Below are 24550 nucleotides of genomic sequence, written 5' to 3' on the forward strand. Positions count from 1 at the left end.
ATATTTGCTAAGAACGAGTAGTGGATCAGTAGCGATAACAATCTAGTGTTTGACAAACCCAAAGACTCCAGTTTCTAGGATAAGAACTCACTATTTGACAAAAATTGCTGGGAAAGTAGCATGACAGAAGTTGAGTATTGACTAATACCTAACACCCTATACCAAGATTAAAGTTATATTAAAGACAAAGGGTGATACTATAAGCAAATTGGGAAAACAAAGGTACCTGTCAGATCTGTGGAGAGGGAAGGAATTTATGACCTAAGAAAAAAATAGAGAATATTATGAAATACAAAATGGATAATTTTAATTATATTAAATTTAAAAAGGTTTGCACAAACAAAATCAAGGCAGCCAAGATAAGAAGGGAAATAGAAACCTGGGAAAATTTTTACATCCAGAATTTCTGATAAAGGCCTCATTTCTAAAATATATAAAGAATTGCCTCATTTATAAGAATACAAGCTATTCCCGAATCAAATGGTGAAAGAATATGAATAAACAATTTTCAAATGAAGAAAATAAAGACATCTCTAGTCATATTTAAAGGTGTTTTAAATCACTATTAATTAGAGAAATACAAATTAGGACTTGAGGTACAAGTTTACACTTATGAGACTGACTAAAATGACAAGGTGGAGGAGAATGGATAAATGTTGGAAGCCATGTGAGAAAACTAGGACATCAATGTATTGTTGGTGGAGTTGTGAAATGATGAAATCATTCTGGAGAACATTTTGGAACTATGCCTTAAAGGGCTACAAAATTGCATACTCTTTGATCCAAAAGTGTCATCACTGAGTCTGTTACTCAAAGAGATCATAAAAAAGGGGAAAAGATGCACATGTACAAAAATGTAACAGCTCTTTTGGAGTGTTAAGAAATTAGAAATTGAATGGAAACCCATCAATTGGAATGACTGACTAAATTGTGGTATGTGAATGTGTTGGAATATTATTGTTCTGTAATAGATTCAATAAATGAAAAAGCAAGTTGATTTCAGAAAAGCCTGAAAAAACTTACATGAAGTGATGCTGAGTAAAGTGAACAGAACCAAGTACAAAGAACACAGTAGTAACAAGATTGTGATGATCAAACTTGTTACTTTTCAATAATGTGGTGAGTTCCATTAGAATTGTGATGGCAAGTGCCTTTCACATCCAGAGAGTGAAATCTGAATTAGAGTGTGCACAGTTTTATAGCCCTTTGCACATATTTTTAAATTTCTCCCTAAGGTAGCTGGATTAGTTCACAACTCCACTAATAATATGTTAGAATTCCAGTTCTCACATTCTTTCTAACATTTTTCATTAACTTTTCCTGTCATCTTAGCCAAATTGAAGTATGAAGTGATTCCTCAGAGTTGTCTTATTTCACATATCTGTAATTAAAAGTGGTTTAGACAATATTTTTCCAACTAACTGTAGGTAGCTTCAATTTCTTAATCTGGAAATAATTAATTGTATCTGTTGTCTCTACATTGTAATGGTTCTCTGGGAGGAGATCTCTTGGGGAGCTTCTGGGGAGGCAGCCTTAGTTTTACTTCCACTATCAGTAATCCCCAAAATGCAGCTAGGAGTTAAAGTCCAGATCCTATATTGTGTCCTTCAAAATCTTGAATCTTTTCTTGTCAGAATGTTTCCAGCTAGCTTCAATCTCTAGCTCCCTCTGAATCCAAAGCTTCCAACCAGCATGAAGGTAGACAAGGGAATGAATCAGACTCTGCCTCCAAAAGTGTGGGATTGTGATCTTCTGTGTCTTTGGCCCTGAGAGTTTCTTGCTTATATGGTGCACACTGAGTATACATCAATCATTTCATCACTAGGAAACCATTATTTGTTGTAGGATTAAATCAATGCTAAATTAGACCTAATCATTGTCTTCTCAATTCCACTCAATACCTTGTTTCAAGTTCTGGCCCATAACATCTTGTAGGATCAAATCAATTGTCTCTATACATTCCAGTGACTTATCACCTTGTAAAAAAATCCTAACAGTTAACATCTTTTGACCGTTTATCAATTGAGAAATATCTTGTATTCTTATAAATTTGACTCAGTTTTCCATACAGTTTAGAAACCAGGCCTTTATCAGAAATACTGACTGTAAAAATTGTTTCCCAGCTTTCTGAAGAAGCTATATTATTTGAGATTATTATTATTTCTGCAATTTTGTTGATAAGGTCATACTTGCTATTCTCAAATATCCATTATTTTAAGCAAATAGGAGAAAGTTATTTTAAGATGAATTTGTAGAATCATACACATCTGTGGTTTGGTAAACTGCACTTTGAATAGTTACTACTCCACTTTGATGGGGAAAGTATCTTAACTCTCATTTACTTCACTTTTGTAAATCCTAGATAAAAAGTTTGTAGAGTTCTATCTGTAATGCAAGTGGCCTTGTTGGAAGGTAAGAGGTAAGAGGTCTTTTTTTGGAACTACTATGGCAGAGACTTGATAACAATTTGTCAGAGATGCTTGACAAGTGCCGGATCCCTGAGAAGTGGTAAAAACCCTTTGGATTCCTTTAGAAATCTAATTCCTCTAGAGTTCCTCTAGGAGTTCTTTACCTGGGGTTCTCGATTTTTTTTTTTTTTTTAATTATATAACTATTTCAATATAATTGGTTTCCTGTGCATTTACAAATACTTTGAGAATGGATTGTCAAAAGGGTCCATGTGACAAAGTTTAAGAACCCTTGCTCAAAGGCTATAACAACAATGACAGTTCTTTCAGTGTTCCAGGTACTGGGCTAGAGCAGTGTTAGTGAGTAAATGCTCTTATTATCCCCACTTTACAGATAAGAAAACTGTGGGAAACCCTTCAGGTCTTAACTGCTAGTAAGTGTCTGAGGACAGATGTTTTTTTCCCCTCCAGGCAAACATTTTTATTAACATTTTTTTTATTTACCCACAGTTCTATGCTATTGATTCATTGCATCTTAATTCCATTATAATACTATTGTGCTAGTTTTCCTTTCGATTTCAAATTTGATAGCCATACACTATCTATACCTTTTATCCAAGGTTTTTCTTTTAAACAGATGAATCATGGAGTTATGTCTTATACTAAAAACCTTCATCTAAGTTGACCTCAGTATATTCATCTAATCACTAATCTTTGGGTCTGGTCCATCAAGTAGCTCTGAATCTTAAGTGTGTTCATCTAGTCCAGATCCGCTCTTAGAGGATGTCATGAAAATAGATTTTAAATTTTTCATTGACTAATAATTGTTCAATCAAAGAAATATTAGATATTATGGTGTTTTGGAAGGATCTCTGAATTTGGAATCAAAAGATCTGGCTTTGAATTCCACCCAGGCTAATTATAACTTTGTAACATTTGCCAAGTCACTTAATCTCAACTGTAGAATGAAAGAATTTTGCTGGGATAACCTCTAATGTTACATATGTAATTTCTTGAAGAAAGTCTTAAAGAATTTCAAAATAGTAACAATGTAGTGATTTTCAAACTTTATTTGACATTATCATCCATAGCCTCCTTTATAACAAAATTCTTTTTGCTCCTTTCATAAAATGATCTGCAAAAAATGCCCATTCATTTTTATTCAAATATTCCATTAGTTTTTATTTAAAAAATTTTTTTTTAAGGGGGTAGCTAGATACAGTGGCTAGAGCACCAGTCCTGAATTAGGAGGACCTGAGTTCAAATTTGACCTCAAACACTTAACACTTAGCTGTGTGACCTGGGCAAGTCACTTAATCCCAATTGCCTCAGCGTCCCCCCCCACCCCCCCAAAAAAAATTAAGCATGAAGAAAATAGCATGAAATTTAGAAATATTTACTAGTAATCCTTTATAATTCTCATATTTATAATTTGATAACTCAGTGTCTTTGCACTCAGTAGAGTAATAGTAGAAGAGGCACTCAATGCCTCTGTCCCTTAAGTCCAAAATGTGCTTATTCCTATCTCTTAGATTCCTGTTCTTCAAAACTCAGTTCAGGCATCACTGGATGTGCTGCATCTCCTTATTCAACCAAGTGGTGAGATAGCCCTCTCCCTACCATTATAATTGTTTTATATTTACTTGGTTATGTCCATTTAGTCTCCCTTGATAGAATGTGAACTACTTAAGGATAGTGACCATTTCACTTTTTTTTGTTTTGTTTTGTTGTTGTTTTTTTTTGTTGTTTTTTTTTTTTTTTTTTTTTTTGTTTTGTTTTGTTTTGTTTTGTTCCTAGTGCCTATGTCATTACTTGGATGTTTATAGATTAATTCATTAATGTAGTTATTAATTTGATGATATTTTGATTTATATAACTTTCAAAGCTATCCTGTTTTGTTTTCCTTCAGGCTGCCCTCTTCTGTAATTTAGAGAAAAAACTGATTTGCCAACCCTTTTTTCCTTTTTGTTTTTCTGCTGCTTTTTTCCTAGCTTTCTTTCTCCTTTTCTTCACTTCTAAATTGGGGGGGGGGTCAAACAGATTTCCATTTTTTCAGAAAATACATCTTAATCTGCATTTTAAGTCCATTACTTTTCCATTAAGAGATTACTATTTCCTGTTCAACATGCAATAGATCCACATTTCACTATAGGATCAGTCAGCTATATATCTTTTAAACATTGTTGCTTTACCTGTTAATGGAATGATGGAGAGAAGTATACAAGTAGTCCTTATCCTAAAAACGTTTATATTCTTATTATATTCTATAACTAAGAATTATGTTAAGAAGAGGTTTAGAGCAGCACTTAAAAAAAAAAAAGAATGAATTAATCAGTTAATCAAGCATTTATTAAACACCTACTTTGTATCTATATCACACTGGATACAGATTAAAAAAAAAACAGAACAATCCCTACTCAAAAAGATACTAATGGAGTAGTTAACTGTACCATAAAAATGTACTACAATAAGTAGGAAAAGTGTACAATCCAAATTTCTTGAGGAGAACAAAGTTGTAGGGTAATGTGTTGTATGGATAGAAGTCAGGATTTGTAATTAGTAAAACCTGTTAGGTAAAGTGTATTCAGGGGTCAATATTTAGTCCCTGGGTAAATTAGAACTCTCCAGCCAATGAAAGGAAAGGTATGTGTGTGTGTGGGGGGGGGGCTTCTAGTTAGGGTCTATATAATCTTGTGTTTTGCAGTTTGCACTCCTTTGCTGACACCTTGCCTGTTGGGAGTTGCCTTTTTTTCATCAAGATTATAAAAATCCTTTTTCTTTTCTTTTTTTTCTTCTTTTTACCTTGAGTCTCTGATTTTAATTTGGGTAAGGGTCACTGTCCCACACATTTGTGAGGGCTTATTCTAGGATGTTTCCTGTTCATGAAGGGTCTCTCCTCTATAGAATTCTTGGGCAGACACCCTTGGACTTAGCTCAGGAACTCCTATCAGATAAGCTCCCAAGAGACACTTGAAGAATACAAAAAAAGAAGTGGGCTAACAAAGATAGAGGATTAATTTAACTCTAAGAAAAGTTTGAAATCAGTCAGTTAAGTTCTTGACCCAGATAGGGCAAGAAATCAGGGGAGGGAGAGGACACTAATTAGTTCAAGTCTGTAAGATGACTTTGCCAAGAACTGGTGAGCCCCCTAGATGATTGGGATTTTGAGATTAGGAGAATTTAAACTCCCATTTTCCTTTAGTAATGTATGGAACAAGACCATCTGCTCAAATAAATAAATTAAGGAGATATCTCAAGGTAAAAACAGAAAGGAATTGTATTACAATCTTTCGAGAAAGGGCTCCCTTCCCACAAGTAGTTAGGCAAGGCCCAGTTAACAGACAAGACTTATATAGGGGTGTGGGCTAACCCTAACCCTATAGGCTGCATGTTTGTCCTGATTAGCCAGGACAAATGACCTCACATTCTAAATCATAAATGAGGAAAAACTTTCAATCCAACTATATCTTTAGGATTACTAAATTACCTTACATGGCTTTCAATGCCAGGGTGGCCCCAACTTAGTTTCACAAAGAAATGATCCCACTGCTTGTAAACCACGTGATTTTTGAAGAAAGAAACCTGCCCTTGGGGCACAGCCAACCTTCACTCTTTAGAACACTGTCTCCATCTTTTGAGACAGCTATCACAGTTACTTTATTCATTAAGATGGGGTGACTCCTCCATTAAAGAGGATAAGATACTCTGAACCTTGGGAAAGGAACAATGTATGGTAGCTGGCTCCAGAAACTTATCTAGTGTCCCGGGAAGATAGTCCTTTAGGAAGAATGGGATGAAAAACCAAAATGTTTAGGAATTAAATGTTTGGGCAGGAAGCCCCAAAGGAGGACGTTTCATTCTCTCTCCCCCTCTTCCTCCTGAAACCACAACCCTCCCACCCCCAAGACTAGGTGTAAATTCAAAGGAGCCTTGTATACCCAGCCAACCTTCTATGACTTCTGTTCTATGACTCTCTTCCTTGCTTCCTCCCCAGGGACCCGATAATGGGAGCTTGATTGACTTAGAAAAGAAGTTTGTATTTGTGTATATGTGTGTGAACACCTGTGTTTTGTCTTAAATGTTTCTCTATCGGCTGAATTGAAAAAGAAAAGATCTGGCAATTTGGGATTTTAAAATGATGTTTTGTACATAATTGGATTTATGCAAATAGCTTTTAGCTTGAGAGAGGAAAGACTAATTCTTAGGGAATGTTTTTAACTGTCACATCAAAAAAAGAAAAACTGACATTTCTGTGGACCTAGAACTGGTCAGTTTGGGTCTGCAGAAATAAAGTAACAGAATTGCTAAAACATTTTAGCATATTTTAGGGTTTTTGAGAGAAAGTTTTGAGTTGTTTGGCACTCTGTCCATTTGAGTTTGTCTATTTTGTGTTTATCTAGGGTTTGAGCTAGTGCCCCAACATCATCTACATGGAATCCTCTCCTCCTTAACCTCCCAGCCTCCTTCCAGCCTTTCTGGCATGGAAGGTGGGCTACTCACTGAACAACCGATCTGCAGGTGGATACCTGAGTCCTAATTTCTCCAACCCTCTCCCCAGGGTCCTTAAGTCCACCAATTTCTTAAAGCCCTGTAGATGAACTTGAAAAGGCAGTTTCCTGCCACCTTAAATTTTGGGGCTGTGTGTTTAAATTAGAATTCTGATTCTGAAGTTGAGATGGGTACTGTTAAATAAAATGCATATTAAAGTTGTAAACTTATTTATTCTGGTATAAGATTTTAGAAGTATATATGCATTTATACTAGAAATTTAAATCTATTTAATTTGATTTTAAGTTAAAGGATTTTTGGTTCTTTGGTAATTTACCTTCAGAGATCACATATTTTTATCTTGTAATTAGACCATGTTACTTTCTAAAGTGTATATTGAGTAATTTGTAAAAATTGTATGAACTTGCTTTAACATGTTGTCAGCCTTGTTGGATATGTGCTATAAATTTTGGTCCAAAGTTATTTAGATATTATTTATATTTTGATCTTAAAGTTTATCTTGCTTTCTCCCTTTAAAAAAGAAATAAAAGCAAGAAAATTTGGCATAGAGGTATATGTGCAATTGTAGAACAGATTGAATCTGAAAAGTGTGCAATATGTTTAAAGATAAAAAAGAAGGTATTGAAGAAGTATCCCTCCAGGGGAAGGGGGAGTGTGGCTCCAAAATATTAGTTTAGATTTTAATGAATTAAATTAGTGAGGAAAACAGGTGTAATGGATGGGTGGAAACTTTCCCCTGGGTTCTGCTGCTTTAAGAGGGGTTAGTGGAATAACATTGGAACAAATTATATCTAAGTATGGATTGATAGAGAATATTGATTCTCATAAAGGAATGTATTTTGCTTTTAAGGTTTTATAAGAAATAATAGAGAAGGATTGCAAATTGAGTGACAATTCCATACATGTGGGCATCTGCCCTCATCAGGAAAAGTAGAAGGAATAAACCAGATTACTAAAAAATAGCTTATTTAAATTGATATTAGACTTGGACCAAATGTTTGCCTGTTGCTTTGTTAAAGAATGAAAGATGTCCCCAGAAGTGATTTGGGACTTTCCCCATATGAGATTATTTTATTTAGGAGGAGAAAGGGAAAGACCTCTTTTGAAACTTTTAAGTTTTTAAGTAATTATGTACTGGCAGTGTCTTTAGCCCTAAGGGAGCAAAGATTGCTGGCCCAGATACCGCCTTTGGAGTTTGCAGTTCCAAGAAAATGGGTGCTTACTAAATCCTGGAAGAAATAGAATGGGAAGGACCTTACCAGATGACTGAAACTACAACCTGGAGGCTGAAAACAGAAGAGTTAAAGGACCTGTGGACGAACCTCAAGAGTAGATTGTTAAGGACAGTTCTTAACTTCTAAAATTGACTTTTCGATTAGGTGTGTTTTAGAGGGAGGGGAGATTAATTGTGCTTAGAGGAATTTTAATAATATTGGTGTTGTACCTGTTATTTATATTTCTAGAAAAGTTTATGGAGACTCCTCAATTGGAGGAAGTTAACATTTTTTTAAAAGATGAAATTATTAATGTTAATTCTGATAGAGTTCTTTCATGTGAAATTAGGACGGTATATTCTGTATCTTATGTGAGTTTTAATTGCTTATATTGTGTCATTTTAAAGTTATTCTCATTGTTTAGGGAAATTCTGAGAATAGTGTATATATCTTTGTCCCTTTGAACATGGTTAATACCTGAACATGTTTTGATATTAATGATGGAAAGGAAAGGGGGAACACCATTTCTGGGTACATAGATAATCCCATGAGGTGCAATGTCCCCTGTAAAATGAATTTACAGGCCCGAAAACCTAGATTGATAAATAAAAGGTTTATTGAAGAAATTTGGAAGTAAAGTTCAGTTATAAAGACGCCAGGGCCAGAGGTGGCTGCTGGGCGGGCAGGAACCCTTACATGGCTGGAAGGATGCCATGTGTTGGCTGGGAGGGCTCCTGCAAAGAGAGCGTTCCGGCTCGTTTCTTTTATACCTAGAAGATGATGGGCGGTACCCCTAAGTTCTTGGCGGGCTTTTCAGTTAGCTCAGATCAGGTGAGGGCTGGGCCCAAATATCCAAAGGGTGCCTTTGACCAGGATTTGTGAATCAAGGTCAGCCGTGGGTTGGGCAATTAGAAAGGAATCTTAAAGGGATCTCAAACCCCAACAATATCGAATGGTTATGAGCATCTTAGAGTAAAATGATTTATGTATTGTTGAATTTAAAACCTATCTACTTAAAATATGAAGTCTTTCTAGGATGAATCTTTTATTGTTATCGATGTAACATTATAGCCAAAACTTCTTTAGGATATGTGATCCTTGAGAGCTAAAAGCTTTGATTAATGAGACTTGCTATTTGAGGTAAAATCTCTTGGCACTGTAGCTGATATTATTTGGAGTTTTGAATTCAGATATGATTGTCTGATGGATCATCATGCCAGTAATCCACCATCTGAAAGGAATATACTACTAGCTTCTCAGAGTAATTGTTACAGGTGGAGATTAGTATCTGGGCAAGATTTGGGAGGATAGGCTTTAAGGTGGGATTTTTCTGATTCAGTTTCCTATTCCTTGAATAAGAACCCACTGATTATTCCTGAGTCTAGCTATAAGATAGAATTGTTACTGCACACAATTAGCTAAGGATGCTTTATCCAGTCATATATGTGCTCTCAGGCTAAGCCTGAAGCACCAGTTTCTGATTATAATCATGTCCCTGCTTTTTCCTCTTATAGCAAATTCCTATAATCAGGGCAAGTGTTCATGAGCACAATTCAGGTATGTAAGATTTTGCAGTTTATTATCTGAAAATATGTGGTCATTATATTCTAAATAAGTAGGTAAGTGAGTATTTAGCCTAATCATCTATAGCATTTCTGTTGCTGCTGAATTTCCTTATAGACACCTTTATGAAGAGTTACCCAGTCTAATTACTGGGGACACAAATAGTTGGGATGATAAATGCTCCCAGGTGGGAGTTGGGGGTACAGAACCTGAATTTGTGTGCTGAATATGCTCATTAGACTCCAGGCCATGGTTAAAATAATTACTAAACAGATGACAAAGGCACTGGATTTGTTAGCAGACCATATCACTCAAGCATAAATTGGTATTGAACTATTTGTTGGCCGAAAAAGGTAGAGTTTATGGGAAATTAAATTTTTGTTGTGTGAAAATTGATGATAATGAACAAGTAGTGAAAGAAATTGCCAAAGACATCAGAAAATTGATCCCTGTCTTATTCCAGATCTAGTCCCAGATCACTAATGTGATCTATGGTGTGGGGCTTGTCACCAAATGAAGATAGGCACCAAAAGTTGGGGTTCATCATGTGAATGATTCACAGTGGCCATTCTCTTTGGCAAAAGGTAGATTTATTTCGGGGGAATAGGTTACGAACAAAATGAAGGGATATGAAATATAGTTTGGGGAGTATGTAATAAAGACAAGTTCCTCAGTAGAACTCACAATTTCCAGTAGAAAGGAAGCACCTCATGAAGTTGGGACCTGCCCTTAGCTGGCAGACTAAATCCTGAAAGGGACTTAGCAACCTAAAAGAGTGAGTTAGCTATAAAGAGAAGTGGGATGGAATTAGGGGAGATACCATGTGACATGAAGGAATGGAAAGGGGAAAGACACCACCAGGCAGAGCGCTTTGGTGGCTGACCCAAAAGAAGGTAGCAGCCATGGGATGACCCACAAATAGGTTTTATAGGGAAAATTTAACCTCAGGGACATAATTGGGATTGCCACAGAGGAAAGATTGAACACTCTGGAGGGGGAGGTCCAGTTAGACTTGAAGTATTAGAAGGACAAGGGTGGACCCCAAGTAAAGAAAAAAGAACAAACCAAGTCCAGAGGGATTGGAGACTGAGGTTGAGAATGGTTGAGGAAATGTATCAAGAATACTGTGTGAGTTCTTCAAAGGTTAATAAATAAAGAAGAGGGATGAATGGGATAAACTGAGTGAAGACCTTTCATGGGAATGTGACCTTGAACTTTGCCCTAACTATAATTTTAGAGACAAAGTAACAAATTGAGCTATAGCTAAAAAGCTGCAGTTGTTAAATAAACAAACATTTCCCACGTTTCTCTCCTGTCCTTCTGACCCCCTTCCCTCTCTTTTCTTTAGTATTTAAATACTTGAGGTAAAATTCCATATGGGGTCAATATTTAGTCTCTGAGTAAATTATAACTTGTCAGGTAATGAGAGAAAAGATGGTGAGGGGTGGTTCTGGTTAGGGTCTATAAATGTGTGGTATAGTGTCAACCTCCATAGGTAATAGAATTGTCAGCTGAATCCTCTGTTGTGCATTTATTAAAATAGTATTATTTTTGTGGGAAGCAGTTCATTCTTTTAACAAGTATTAAGCTCCATGCCAAATCCCAAGAAGGCAGTGTTGTTAGAAAAAGAGTTCTTGACCAAAGTCAGGAGAGTTATCTTTAATAATTATCTGTATCACCCTAGGCAATACTATTAACCTTTCTAAGATTCAATCTTCCCATCTATAACTATGATACTACTATGATATGAGGGTGTAGTTTTGGAGTTTTTTTGGAAGAGTGGATGTTTTTTTGATCTGTGATTTCTTTAGTATAGGGAACTCTCCAGTTAGGAAACTCCCTCTATCAGCTAGAAAAGGGGGGTTGTTGTCATTGCTACTACTTTTAGCTTGTCTCTCTTCATCTTTTTTGATGAGGTCCACAAACTAATAGTCTGAATATTTATTTATCTGACACAAGGGCAGCTAGGTGGTGCAATGGATAGAGTACCAGCCCTGAATTCAGGAGGACCCGAGTTCAAATTTGGTCTCAGACACTTAACACTTCCTAGCTGTGTGACTCTGGGCAAGTCACTTAATCCCAGCCTCAGAAAAAGGGGGGAGGGGAATCTCTAGTTCTAATCAGGAATAGGTGGCAGCTAGATGGATAGAGCACAAGCCCTGGTGTCAGATAAATATTTGAGATTCTCTCCCCCCCCCCCCTTTTTTTCTGATTAAAGTCCAAATCCTTTATTGTCTCCGTCAAAGTCTTACCTCCTTCACTTGGGGTTCGGATAGTTTTCTAGAGGCCTTCCGGATCTTGTCTCTAGTCCTTTGCCTCTGCCAGCTTCTGTCTCTAGCTCCCTCTGAAAGTCTCGGAATCCAGAGGTTTATTCTTCAGCCTCCAGCCAGCACAAAGGTGGAAAATGGAATGAATCTGTCTCCACCTCCAAGAGTGGGCTTGTTCTTCCTGACTTCTGAATGCTCAGGACTGAATCCTGGTTGAGGCTCCTACCTTTATATATGCTCTCTTAAAGGTGTGAATCTTATAGAAACTCTAATAAGTACTAAGTACATCAGTGAAGTAGAGAACTGTTAAGTACCATGCTGAATTAGATAATGACTTAGCACCTTGTAAGAATTCTAACACCAGGTCCTCCCATTTCCAAATGTAGACCTTTTCCCACTTTGCTACTATTGTGCCCACTGTAAGTGAAGAAACTCTCATGAGATCAATGAAGTTGGGAAAATATATGTTTTTAGTGTACAACAAAAATGATGTAGGGTGCCAAAGATTTAGTACAGGAAATAGCATTGCAATACTTTCTAAATGAATCCTTTTTTTTTTTTTTTTTTTTTAATAGTTTCTTTAAAAAAAAAAACTTTAAAAATTCTGGACTTAAAAGTATTAAAGACCTTCTGTACACATTGCTTAATGTAAAAGACTATATGAAATCAGGATTATTCATTTAAAACCTCTTTCTTTTCTTTCTTTCTTTCTTTCTTTCTTTCTTTCTTTCTTTCTTTCTTTCTTTCTTTCTTTCTTTCTTTCTTTCTTTCTTTCTTTCTTTCTTTCTCTCTTTCTCTTTCTTTCTCTCTTTCTCTTTCTTTCTCTCTTTCTCTCTTTCTCGATTCTTTCTCTCTCTCTCTCTCTTTCTCGATTCTCTCTTTCTCTCTTTCTTTCTTCTTTCTTTCTTTCCTCAATTATGTTTTTGCACCTTGTGTCCATAACATTTCTGCCAGGTGTGGTTAACATGCTCCATCATAGGTCCCATGGAGACATGGTTGGTCATTGCATTAAACAATGTTTAAGTATTTCAGGTTTTGTTTTTTTTTTTTTTTTTTTTTTTTAATAAATACACATTTTTATCCTTGTAAAAGCTGTTCTTTTAAGTCTACTAATTACATAGAATAAAATTACCACCAGTATTCTCTTTTCTTACTGTGAAATATTATTCCATTATATTCCTCACCATTTTTTTAATAGCCATTTTATAGTTGTTTGAGATGCAGTCTGAGGCACCCTTTAAATTTTAGTTCTTGTCTTTATTTTCTTCCTTTCATAATTAAGAAATGTTTTTACTTTCACCTCCTATTAACCTCCCTCTTAACTCAGCTAGAGGCTGTTAGGTGACTCAGCTGATGAACTAGGAAGTCAGAAAGACCCAAGTTCAAAAATAAAAATTCACTAACTCTCTTTGAATATAGATAAGCCACTTAACCTCCCTTTGCCTCAGTTTTATGGATTGTAAAATGGAAATGATGGTAGTATCCATCTTAGTTGTTGTGAGGATCACAGCTTTTATTAACATTGATAAAATGCTTAGCACTGTGCCTAGTACATAGTAGGTACTTAATAAATGCTTGTTCCTTTTTTTTTTTTTTTTTTTTTTTCTTTTCAAACCAACATTTGTTTATTATATTTCTCTTTGGAATGTCATATTCCAAGCCTTTCTGTCCTTTACTGTAGAAACTGCTAAATCTTGTGTTCTTGACTTTTGGGTGGCTCCATTATACTTGAATTACATTAGATGCTTACAATATTTTTTCTTGAAATATTTCCAAATTTTGGCTATAATATGCCTGAGAATTTTCTTTTTTGGGATCTCTTTCAGGAGGTGATAGGTGGATTCTTTCAGTTTCTATTTTACTCTCCAACCGTTTTTCTTTATTTGTTTTGAAAAATGATGTATAAATCTTTTTTTGGGACATCTTAAATACTTTAATTAATTCTTCAATCTTTATTAGAATATTTAGCCCTACATCCTAGTTCAAATAAATTTACTTTTTTAGTTTTCTTTAAATACTTGTGTTTGTATTTTAGAGTTTTGGTCTGGTATAAATGATTGAAAGTCATTTATTAAACTTATTTTGCTGCCTTGTTGATTGCTTGCATTGCAAACATATCTTTTGTCTTTTGGAATATTGTTTTTCAAATCTCTCATTTGTCTCACTCATTTGTCTTATTGAGACTCTCATTTGTCTCTCACTGAGTCTGACTATGATTCCTTGGTATTTGATTCTTTCTGGATGGTTGCAGTATTTTTTCCTTTGATTTGGTAGTTCTGGATTTTTGGCCTTAACATTAATGGGACTTTGGGTAGGTCTTTCAATTACTTTATCTTCTATTTCTTTTTTGCCTGTTCTACATTATGGAAATAATGGAAGTTCAGAATAAAATAAATAAAATTTCAAAAACAGAGATAGCTAGTGATCCAGTTAGAATAAAAAAATGTAAAGGCATTTATTAAATATTAAAGTTTAAAAAAAAAGAAAGAAAAGACAACATTTGAAGGTATTCAATATTTAGGAGATGGGCTGTAGAAGCAGTAGCAAAGGAGACTGAAAAAAGCAGGAAGAGAATCAGGAGAAAATACTCTGAAGAGAAGACATTATTTAGGAGGAAGGTATTAGTAAATACCTTCTACAAAAATCATTCTACAAAAATTAAGCAGTACAAAGAAATGAACATTTTCATGATCAGATTCAGCAATTAAGAGTTCATTGGTAACCATGAAAATAATAGGTTAAGGTGGAGTTTGAAGATTAAATTAAAATAGAATACAAGAGGTTCTTTAGAAGTAAGAAAAAAAAAAAGAAATGGACAATTAGCCTTATTCTTTCTTTTCACTTTCTTTTGTTGGTTTGTCATCCTTTGGCTCATCTCTCAATTATGAAGATCCTCCTCAAGGGTCTTCTTTTTCTTCTAACTTTTTAAACTGTTAGCTACTTGACTATAAACTATGATTTTTATTTTTTTTTTTTAAGGATACTATAAACTTGGCTTCATTTTTAGGTAATAGGGAAGAAAATAAAGATTAGAAAGAGGGTAAATGATTGGGATGATTGGCTTCCAGAAGAAATAGAGAGAGACTAGATCAGATTAGGATCACAAGTGGAGGTTGTTTGGCATTTACAGAGACTCATCAAGGAGAAAAAAGTAGAGCATAGTAAGTGGTTTTTTAAGTAAAGAATAGGGTAATGATCTCAAATATAGATGGAATAGGCAGAGTGAATAGGTCAAATATCCCTAGAATGTATCTATGTGAACTAAAAAAGACCTTGAAAATAATTTGGTTTGATCCTATCCTCTCCCAAATTCCCCAGAGAGGGAAATGATATGCTATGGTACCATGATGGAATAGGTAAATTAAGAAATCATTTTGCTTTCCAGTTCAGAGTTCTTTCTTTCTATCTTACCCAGGAAATTCTCAGTAGTCAGGTTTTAATTTGTATCCAATACCTAGCATATAATACCTTATATTGGTGATTAACAAATGTTTGTTGAACAGAATTGAAAAAAGGGAGATCAAGTTGAAAACTGTCATTTTCTCAGTATAAGAAGATGATGCTATGCTTTGGGCAGGGACATGGAAGAGTTTTGTAGGAGGCTTGCAAACAAAAGAGATTTGATAATCAAGTAGATTAGGAAAAAATAAAAGAATTGCCTGGCTATATTGTAAACATCCAGTTGAAATTAGGTAACAAATGTAATGTGCATAATTTGTATTGTGCTGGTCACAACAAGTTTTGTGAGGCCATGTGGATTAGCTAGTGTTGTGCTTTGGCTCAAAGCATGAACATCAAGAGAATAAGGAATTTTCAAGGTCAAAATAATGCCTACTTCAAATTATTCATCACAAGATAAAAATGGAAAAGTTAGAAGCTGAAGCAAGAGTCCAAGTGATGGATGGCCTAAGAAAGCATGAAGGAAAGGCATAACTAGAGTTTGTACTGAGAAACGCATAAGAAGGTAAGTTATTATGATCATAGAAAATTTCAGTATTCTACATCATGACAGTTATCTCACTTGTTGATAAATACAAAATCATAAGGGTAAGGATGATGAACTGAAAGGCTTCGATGTTCTGAGTACCTATCAACATAATTACTGATGTCCTTAAACATAAGGGAAAGGGTTGAAGTAAAGAAAAAAACTGAAGGGAGAATGATCTTGCCAGTAGACAATATCTGGATCTATATGTCTAAAATGGCTCTGCCAAATGCAGTGTGTACTATTACAAATAAAGATTACTGAATGGTGGTGGAAGGAACAGGTCTAGAAGATAAAATGATGTCTTTCTCCCTTTATAATTTGAGGTCAAAGCTAGGGATAGGAGAATAGAAATGACAGAAAGCGTATCTTATTGAAGATGGTAGCCAGAGATGGGGAAGAGGCTTTGGGAGAGGATGTAGGTTTTTTATAAGGGAAATGTAACCTCAGTGGTTTGACATCATAACTTGGTTTCTGATTGGATGCAGTAACTGAGATTATAATAATGTCTACCTAAGACCTTCACCTGGTGTGAGGCTGTAAATCAAAAGTTCACTTAAACAAAAGGCTGAGATGAACCTATTTCATCTTATCTTATGGATTCCACCCTGTTTCTCTACCAATATAGCTGGATTTCAATATTGCATACAGTAATTCAGGATCTAGCTTAAGTCTAGGACTTAATTTGAAGGAGAAAAGATAATGCAGGACAGAGCTCTAGGAGATATCCACTGTTAAAATATGAAGATCCAGAGAAGAAAAAGACAACTATCTAATTGGTAGGAAAGAATTAGGGAGAGTAGTCATGAAAATCTTGTTTCAATGTGAAGACTGAAGAGAAGAAGTTAAAGGATAAGGATTGAAAAAAAGGTTTTAGAATTAGCCAGTTAAGTGATTTTTGCTATTGGAGAAAGTGGTTTTGAGCTGGAATGTCAAGATTATATAGAGTTTAAAGATCAGTCTTTAAATAGACAAAATAAGCATTATAATACATGAGGTAATGAGAGCTAGGGTTATGGTAGTGTCAGAAGAATGGGATGTATCCAATAAATCTTGTAAAAGTAGAATTGACTGGGTCTGGGTTAGCAATTTCTAGAGCAAGACACATGTAAAGAATTCATAATGGCATTTTCTTTCACAAAAGATACCTTTAAAACTGGAAACTGAGTGGATGCCCATAAGTTGGGAGAATGGCTGAATAAGTTATGGTAAAGGAATGTTATGGAATGCAATGTTCTCTAAAGTATAATCTTCTCTGGGAGCAGATTTCTTGCAGAGCTTCTGGAGGCAGCATTAGTTTCAGTTCATTTTCAAAAATCACCTCAAATGCTGCCAGGAGTTAGAGTCCAAATCCTTTATTTTCTTTTTCCGTCACTTGGGACTCGGCTAGCTTTTCTGGAGGCCTTCCAGTGCTTTCAGTGTTCTTCACAGGACAACCTGCCACACTTCTCTGTCTTCCTCAGTTTCACCAGACTGAGTTCTCTGACTTGTGAATCTCCCCAATTGAGTCCTGGCTCTGAATCTCCCGAAGTCTCCAGCCAGCACAAAGGTGGAAGTTGGAATGAATCTGACTGGGCTTGTGGGATTTTGACTTGTGAATCTCCCAAAGTCAATCCTAGTTGAGGCTCCAAGCTTATATATGCTCTCTAAAGGTGTGAACTCTAATGTGAACTAAGTACATAAGCATTGTCTCTATCAATGTCTTAGCACCTTCTTTCAAGTTCTGGCCCATAACATGAAATGATTTTTTTTTTTTTTTATAAGAAAAGATCAACAGGATGATTTTAGAGAAGCCTGGAGAAACTTACATGAACTGATTCTAAGTGAAATGAGCAGAACCAGAATATTAATATACATGACAACAACATGATTATATAATGATCAGTTCTGATGGACAAGACTCTTTCCAACAATGAGATGATTGAGGCCAGTTCCAATGATGAAGAGCCATCTATACTCAGAGTGTGAGTGGGACTCAGACTGTGGGAATTGAGTGTGGATCACAACATAGTATTTTCACTCTTTTTGTTGTTTGTTTTTTCCATTTTGATCTGATTTTTCTTGTTCAGCAAGGTATTGTATAAATATACATATATTGGATTTAACATATATTTTAACATGTTTAACGTATATTAGATTACTTGCCATTTAGGGGAGGGAAAAAGATAAAATAGGGCCAGGAGTGGTAAATATGAAATAGATTGAGGAGAGCAATGGAAAATAATATTACATAAAATTACAATTAATTTAAAAAAGGGATTACACTATTGACTGATGGAATAACCCTAAGAGAATTGATTAGGAGAAAGGCCCCTTGAGTCATCTGGTTGGAAATGAGAAGAAACATACCATTTAAGGTGGGGAGTAACTTGGGTTTCTGATTCCAAAGACTTCTACCAGGTCGATATCAGGACCTGGGTTGAGGCTGTAATGGAAGCTCCCATTTGAACAAAAGATTTTACTAACTGCTGAGATGATCTTATTTTTGCCCTTCCCTTCTTGCCTCATGGAGTAATATAATCCTATCAGTGCTTCTGACTTTTTGCTCACATTGATACCTGGGTATAATGTTCTTTTTCTCTAAATTATAATTGTTCTCTGGAAGTAGATTTCTTGCGGAGCTTCTGGAGGCACCCTTGGCTTTAGTTCAGTTTCAATAATGAATAAAGTCCAGATCCTTTACTTTCTCCTTCAAGTCTTGTCTCCTTCCTTGGGCCCGGTTAGCTTTCTTAGAGGCCTATCTCTCTCCTTGGTTCCCCCAGAGCTCTTTCCGAATCTCTCCAGCCAGCTTCAGCCTCTCTTCCTCCCAATGTCTCTAGCCAGCACAGTAGTGAAAGTTAGAATGAATCTTGACTCCTCCCAGAGAGTGGGCTTTGGATTTTTGACCTCTGACTTGTGAATCTCTTAGAAGTCAACCCTAGTTGTGAATCTCCCAAAGTCCATGAGCAGGCTTTTCCTTTCCTCCTTAAATAAGCTCTCTAAAAATGTGAAGTCTAATTTGTGAACCATTGAGTGAACTCCTTTAAAGATGTGAACTAAGTACATTACCTTGTCTCAAGTTCTGGCCCATAGTATCTCCTTGTAGGATCAGATCAATCATACTGAACCATGCTAAATTAGATAATTATTGTCTCTATTCATTTCAATGACCTTAGCACCTTGTAAGAATCCTAACACCCAGGACCTCATCACATCGACCATGACATCTAGCTAGGTTTGGCTGACTGGGAGGGTTATGGGTTAGGATAATGAATGGAATGCTGTACTTTAATTAAGAGAGATGTTCAGTGTCTTTCCAGTAGCAGTCATGTATTCATTTTTTGCTTGCTTTTTCTTCATAACTCAGTGCTAAATGTCAAATGAGAAAACATTTCTTTCTGATAGTTTGGACAGGCCCTCAAGTAGCCATCTAGTCTAACATATATATCTCTATATCTCTTCTAGAGCATATCCTAAAAGTGATCATGCAACCTTGGCTTGAAGAGTTTCCAGGATGGGGGAAACCCATTTGTCCCAAGCGTCCCAAGCAACCCATCCTACTTTTTAAAAAGTCTTCTTTTGTGGTATCACAGTCAAGTCTGACTCTTTCTTGACCCCATTTAGGGTTTTCTTGGCAAATCTATTGGAGAGATTTAGCATTTTTTTTTCCAGTTCATTTTAGAGATGAGGAAACTGAGGCAAACTGGTAACTTTAACTTGCCCAGGACCGCATAGCTAATAAGTGAGGCCAGATGTCTTCTTTATTCCCAAGCATTCTAATCTATTGTACAGCCTCCTCTTTAAGGTAAACTTTCATAGTTCCTCCAGCATACCCTGGAGCTCAAAGGGCTTTTATTAGCTGTTTTCCTAATTTCTCTAATTTGTCATTATTCTTTATCAGAACTGATTTTAATATTCTGAATGTGATCTGCCTTCTATGGCAGCAAGGGACTAAGAATTCTTTACCTTGTAAAATATACCTGTTAATGCAGTTTTATATTAAATATAAAGTTTTTATATATGTTATATATAAAGTTTTTGTATTATATATTAAAATATATGTATTTTTTATGCTAGTTTTTGTGGGCTTCCACAACACATTCTTGACTCATTAAGTGTGTTATCCAATATTATCTTATATTTATCAGATAAGCTTCTCTCTAACCACATCATCCTCTTCCATGTATTAAATACTCAGAATGAGAGCCAGGCAAAATGTCTCCAGGCTAAGATTAAGTTTGGATTTTTAAATTTTTTTTTTGATCATTGAGTTAAATTAACAATTAACTCAGTGAGCTGGGCTCTGGGACTTTGAACATTAAAATGAAATAATATGTACTCTCTAGAGATTTACATTCTTTCTATGAAGAATACATGTAAATATGCAAGTATATGTTCATTAAATTTAAGAATAATATTTTTTGCAGGGTTGGGTGAATGGATAAAGTAGCACCCAGGAACCTCCTATAGAAAATGGCTTTTTGGTTGAGTTTTAAAGGAAAGTAGGAATTCCAAAAAGATATTGAAAAGGTATAAGAATTAGGAGATAGAATGTTACTTATTTCCAAAAGGAAATAATCACTTTGATTAATAACAGGATGGAAAGGTCATTTGGATCCAGGTTGCAAAGGGTTTTAAATGCTGAAAAGTGCAGTTGTATTGTGTCCTAGTGATATTAGGAAGTTTGAATTCAGAAATGACATGGTGAGAATTGAACTTTAGGCAGACCATTGGGAGGATAAATATTTAAAAATGTTTTTGTTTGTTGATTAATATAATGTAATAGAAGTTAAAGTAATAGAGTAGTTACAGAAAGAAAAATTTATGAATTTTAGAATTATTTAATATTATATTAGTTTACTAATATTAGATTAGTTTATCCTGGTAATATGCTACAAATGTCATTCATGTAATTTAATATATTTTAGCAGTACACAGTCAATTGTATTTTCTTTAAATCTCTGTGTGTTGATAGGTACAGAGGGAACTTTTTTTACTTTTTGATTAATTTGTATGCTCACATTCTTGTCTAGTGAACCAAGTTTAAATTGTATGACCCTTGCATTATCTGAAATCAGTAATGTCTTTTGTAAAGACAACAGTATAGGTTTATTTTTCAAAACTGGGCTAAAATATCTTGAAACTCAAACTTTAGAAAGCTATGCTTTCTTACTTGAGCAGCAGAGAAAACTGAATGTGATCAATGATGTTATAGCCTCTTAGAATATGAAGATTTCTAAGCTGCTAAGCAAATGTTGCTTTTAATCAAAAGATTTCCTTCTCTATCACCTCCCAATAAAAGTGTTAGAGATTTTAGACATTTTAAATCCAGATTAAACTTTTCTTAAAAATGTGAATTGTGTAAAGAATCCCCTTCTAGGGGCAGCTAGGTGGCGCAGTGGATAGAGCACCAGCCCTGAATTCAGGAGGACCCGAGTTCAAATCTGGTCTCAGACACTTAACACTTCATAGCTGTGTGATCCTGGGCAAGTCACTTAACCCCAGCCTCAAAAAAAAAAAAAAAAGAATCTAGAATTCTTCTAGAATAAGCCTGTTTAATAATAATTATTAAAATTTATATAATGTCTATTATGTGCCAGCCACTATCCTAATCACTTTACAGACTTTATCTCTGTAAACTCTATATCTATTATCTTCCCAAATATTAATGATCCTCCCAGCAACTCTGGAAGGGGGAGGTAGGTGCTATTATTACCCTCGTTTTATGGATGAGAAAATTGAATTACACAAGGCTAAGTGATGTCCAGCATGGGACAGCTAATTAAGTTCTGAGGCAAGATTTTAACTCTGGTCTTCCTAACTTCAGGCAAATATTTTCTGCATCTGGTCTATTCCTAGAATAATTACATATATATATATAGTGTTATTTGGTTTACAAATGTTTTCTCACTTTATCCTCATATCAGCCTCTATCCCATTTTTACAAATGAGTAAAAATGAGACAGAGGTAGGTTAAGTGACTTTCCCATGTTCCCATGGCAGTAGGATTTGTGGCTTGGGCTTGAAGGTCTTAATGACCTTTAAAAAAAAAAAAAAAAGTGACACAGTTGTAAGTAATGTGGTATTGCAGCAACTATCATATCCAGATGGGAAGATTGGTAAGTTTAGACTGAACTTTAAGAGCATCAGATCTCATAATTAGTTCTCACAAGTTGGTCAATTTTTTTATTAATAAATTGAATTTTGCATTGTTCAAATATCCACTAATCTTGGTATAGCTATTTTCAGGAGAAATGTGATAAGAACTTGAACTATAGTTTAATATGATGATATTTAAGTATAGAGGAAATACAGAGGAAAGGAGTCGTGATGGTAGGGTCTGTGAGACTTGGCCATGAATAAGAAATTCTGGATGACTTAAAAATTGTGAGAATGAGTGAGTGTTAGGAAAAATACTTTTAAAGATGGCTGAGGTTTTTGGGAAATCTAAATAGTTCTGTTTTGAACATACTGATGTGATCTTAACTCTCACTTAACTTCATTGGCCATTATTTTTTCAGGATTAGTAATATCTAAGGTCCTTTCTAACTCATCAGTCCTACAATCCCAGTACTAACTCTTCCTCATTTTTTATTATTGAAATAGCTTTTGAAGATCACCTCCTACACTTCTCTGTTCAGAAGCTTTCAGCATTTCTTCTTTGCCTATGATATGTATTCTTTAACTGAAAATTTAAGGCCCTCCAATATCTGGCTTCTACTATTTTTCTGATTGTTCCATTCTCTCTTTTACCGGAAACCTGTCTTTGTAGAACAAATCTTCTTTTTCAAGCCAAACAAACAAATTGAGTTCTTCAAATACTGGAAGATAGCTATCACCTCCTCCCTAGGTCTTTACTTGTTCAGGCTAACCTTATTCAGGTTTTTTCAGCCCATTCTTATATATCATGGTCTTTAGTTTTCTTTCCATCCTGGTTATTTTCCTAGATCTGCTTTGGTTTAACATCTTTCTCTAAAGGTATGACACGAAGTTAATCGTAATATTTCATATGTGGTCGAACTGGACATAGTACATCAGGATTATCACCTCCCTTGTTACTTGATGTTGATTCTGTTCTAGTGGTAGGGCAGAGAGTTGAGGCAAGAATCCCCTTCTGGTCAGCGCACGTTCAAAGTGAAAGAATTCATGAACCTGAAATATTAGTGGCAAAAAAGGAAGTTTATTGGCACTGAGAAAGAGGGTCTCTTCATAGCAGGCAGGAGTCCTGGCAGGTAGCTATGCCAAGGAGAGAGGTTCCTTGACAAGGCAAAATCCAGCTTTGGATATTCTGCAAAAATATGGAGTTTAGAATTGTCCTTTATAGAAGTCTGAGGCTAAAATTTCCAGTTGGAAAAAAAAAAAAAAGCCAGTGCCTCCAGGCATAGATACTTGGAGTTTTAAGCCACTCTATATCAAGCTGAGATCTGGAATTTCCTGAAGATCCAGGCCATCCCCAAAAGATCAATGGGGGGGGGGGGGGATTTGCCTGATGACTATGCATAACTGGGGAGATATGCTTTCCCAGGAGGGCCTGGCGCTCTGAATCTCCCTAATTTTACAGATCAAAGGGGATACAATTTCAGAGTGACTATTTTACAGATTAAAGGGGACACAGTTTTCAAAGTTCATCCCTGTCAATATGACCTGTGTTTATTTATGAAGGAGATGAGATGAGATCTTTCAAGACAGTTGTGAAAATCGAGTAAGGCTTCATCTACTTCAGAGTTTGAGTAGACCTAAAGGACTTTGAGGATTGAGTCAAGGACATACTTGAGTCTGATTCCTGCTATGCTCCCATGACATCATTTCCTCCCTATTTCAGTCAAATATGGGCAACTATGTACTTTTTGGTCAAGTTGAATTTCCTGGGTAGATCTCCTATTTAGAAAGTCAGCCAATGGAGGATGAGGGTCAGTGGTGGGAAGAAGTATTTGTGTTAGGGATTAAAGGTGCTTCCTCCCTTTCATAGTCTGCTAGAGGGATGGGACACCCAGCTCTTGAGAATGTACAATAAACTTTGCTTTGCTTCTAGACATCTCTCCAGCTTTTTTTTATTAAATGGTGACCCCTCACTAGTTTATATACCACACATTTTATAAGCTGTATTCCTCCTGTTGGTCATTTCTTACAGAACAATGATATTCCATAATATTCATATATCATAATTTACTAACCATTCTCCAATTGATGGACATCCATTCATTTTCCAGTTTCTAGCCACTACAAAAAGGGCTGCCACATACATTTTGGCACATACAGGTCCCTTTCCCTTCTTTAGTATTTCTTTGGGATATAAGCCCAGTAGCAGCACTGCTGGGTCAAAGGGTATGCACAGCACAGTTTGATCACTTTTTGGGCATAATTCCAGATTCCTCTCCAGAATGGATTCTTTCACAACTCCACCAACAATGCATCAGTATCCCAGTTTTCCCACAGCCCCTCCAACATTCATCATTATTTGTTCCTGTCATCTTAGCCAATCTGACAGGTGTGTAGTGGTATCTCAGAGTTGTCTTAATTTGCATTTCTCTGATCAATAGTGATTTGGAACACTCTTTCATATGAGTGGAAATAGTTTTAATTTCATCATCTGAAAATTGTCTGTTCATATCCTTTGACCATTTT

At 35.5% G+C, this 24550-nt stretch overlaps 1 protein-coding gene across 3 annotated transcripts in view; it reads left to right on the forward strand.

The window, feature by feature from the left end:
- The window catches only part of MED26 (mediator complex subunit 26), a 105016-nt gene that overhangs the window by 39312 nt on the left and 41154 nt on the right, over window positions 1-24550 (forward strand). The window contains exon 1 of one of the 3 annotated variants that reach the window (XM_074305977.1): window positions 9659-9688. The exons of the other annotated variants lie outside the window; for them this stretch is intronic. Within the exon in view, the coding sequence (XP_074162078.1) occupies window positions 9674-9688 (15 nt within the window). The 5' untranslated portion in view covers window positions 9659-9673. Of the gene's footprint in view, window positions 1-9658; window positions 9689-24550 lie in introns of those variants that run through there. 3 annotated transcript variants of the gene reach the window in all.

Source organism: Sminthopsis crassicaudata, chromosome 1 (assembly GCF_048593235.1).
Source record: "Sminthopsis crassicaudata isolate SCR6 chromosome 1, ASM4859323v1, whole genome shotgun sequence".
NCBI lineage: Eukaryota > Metazoa > Chordata > Mammalia > Dasyuromorphia > Dasyuridae > Sminthopsis > Sminthopsis crassicaudata.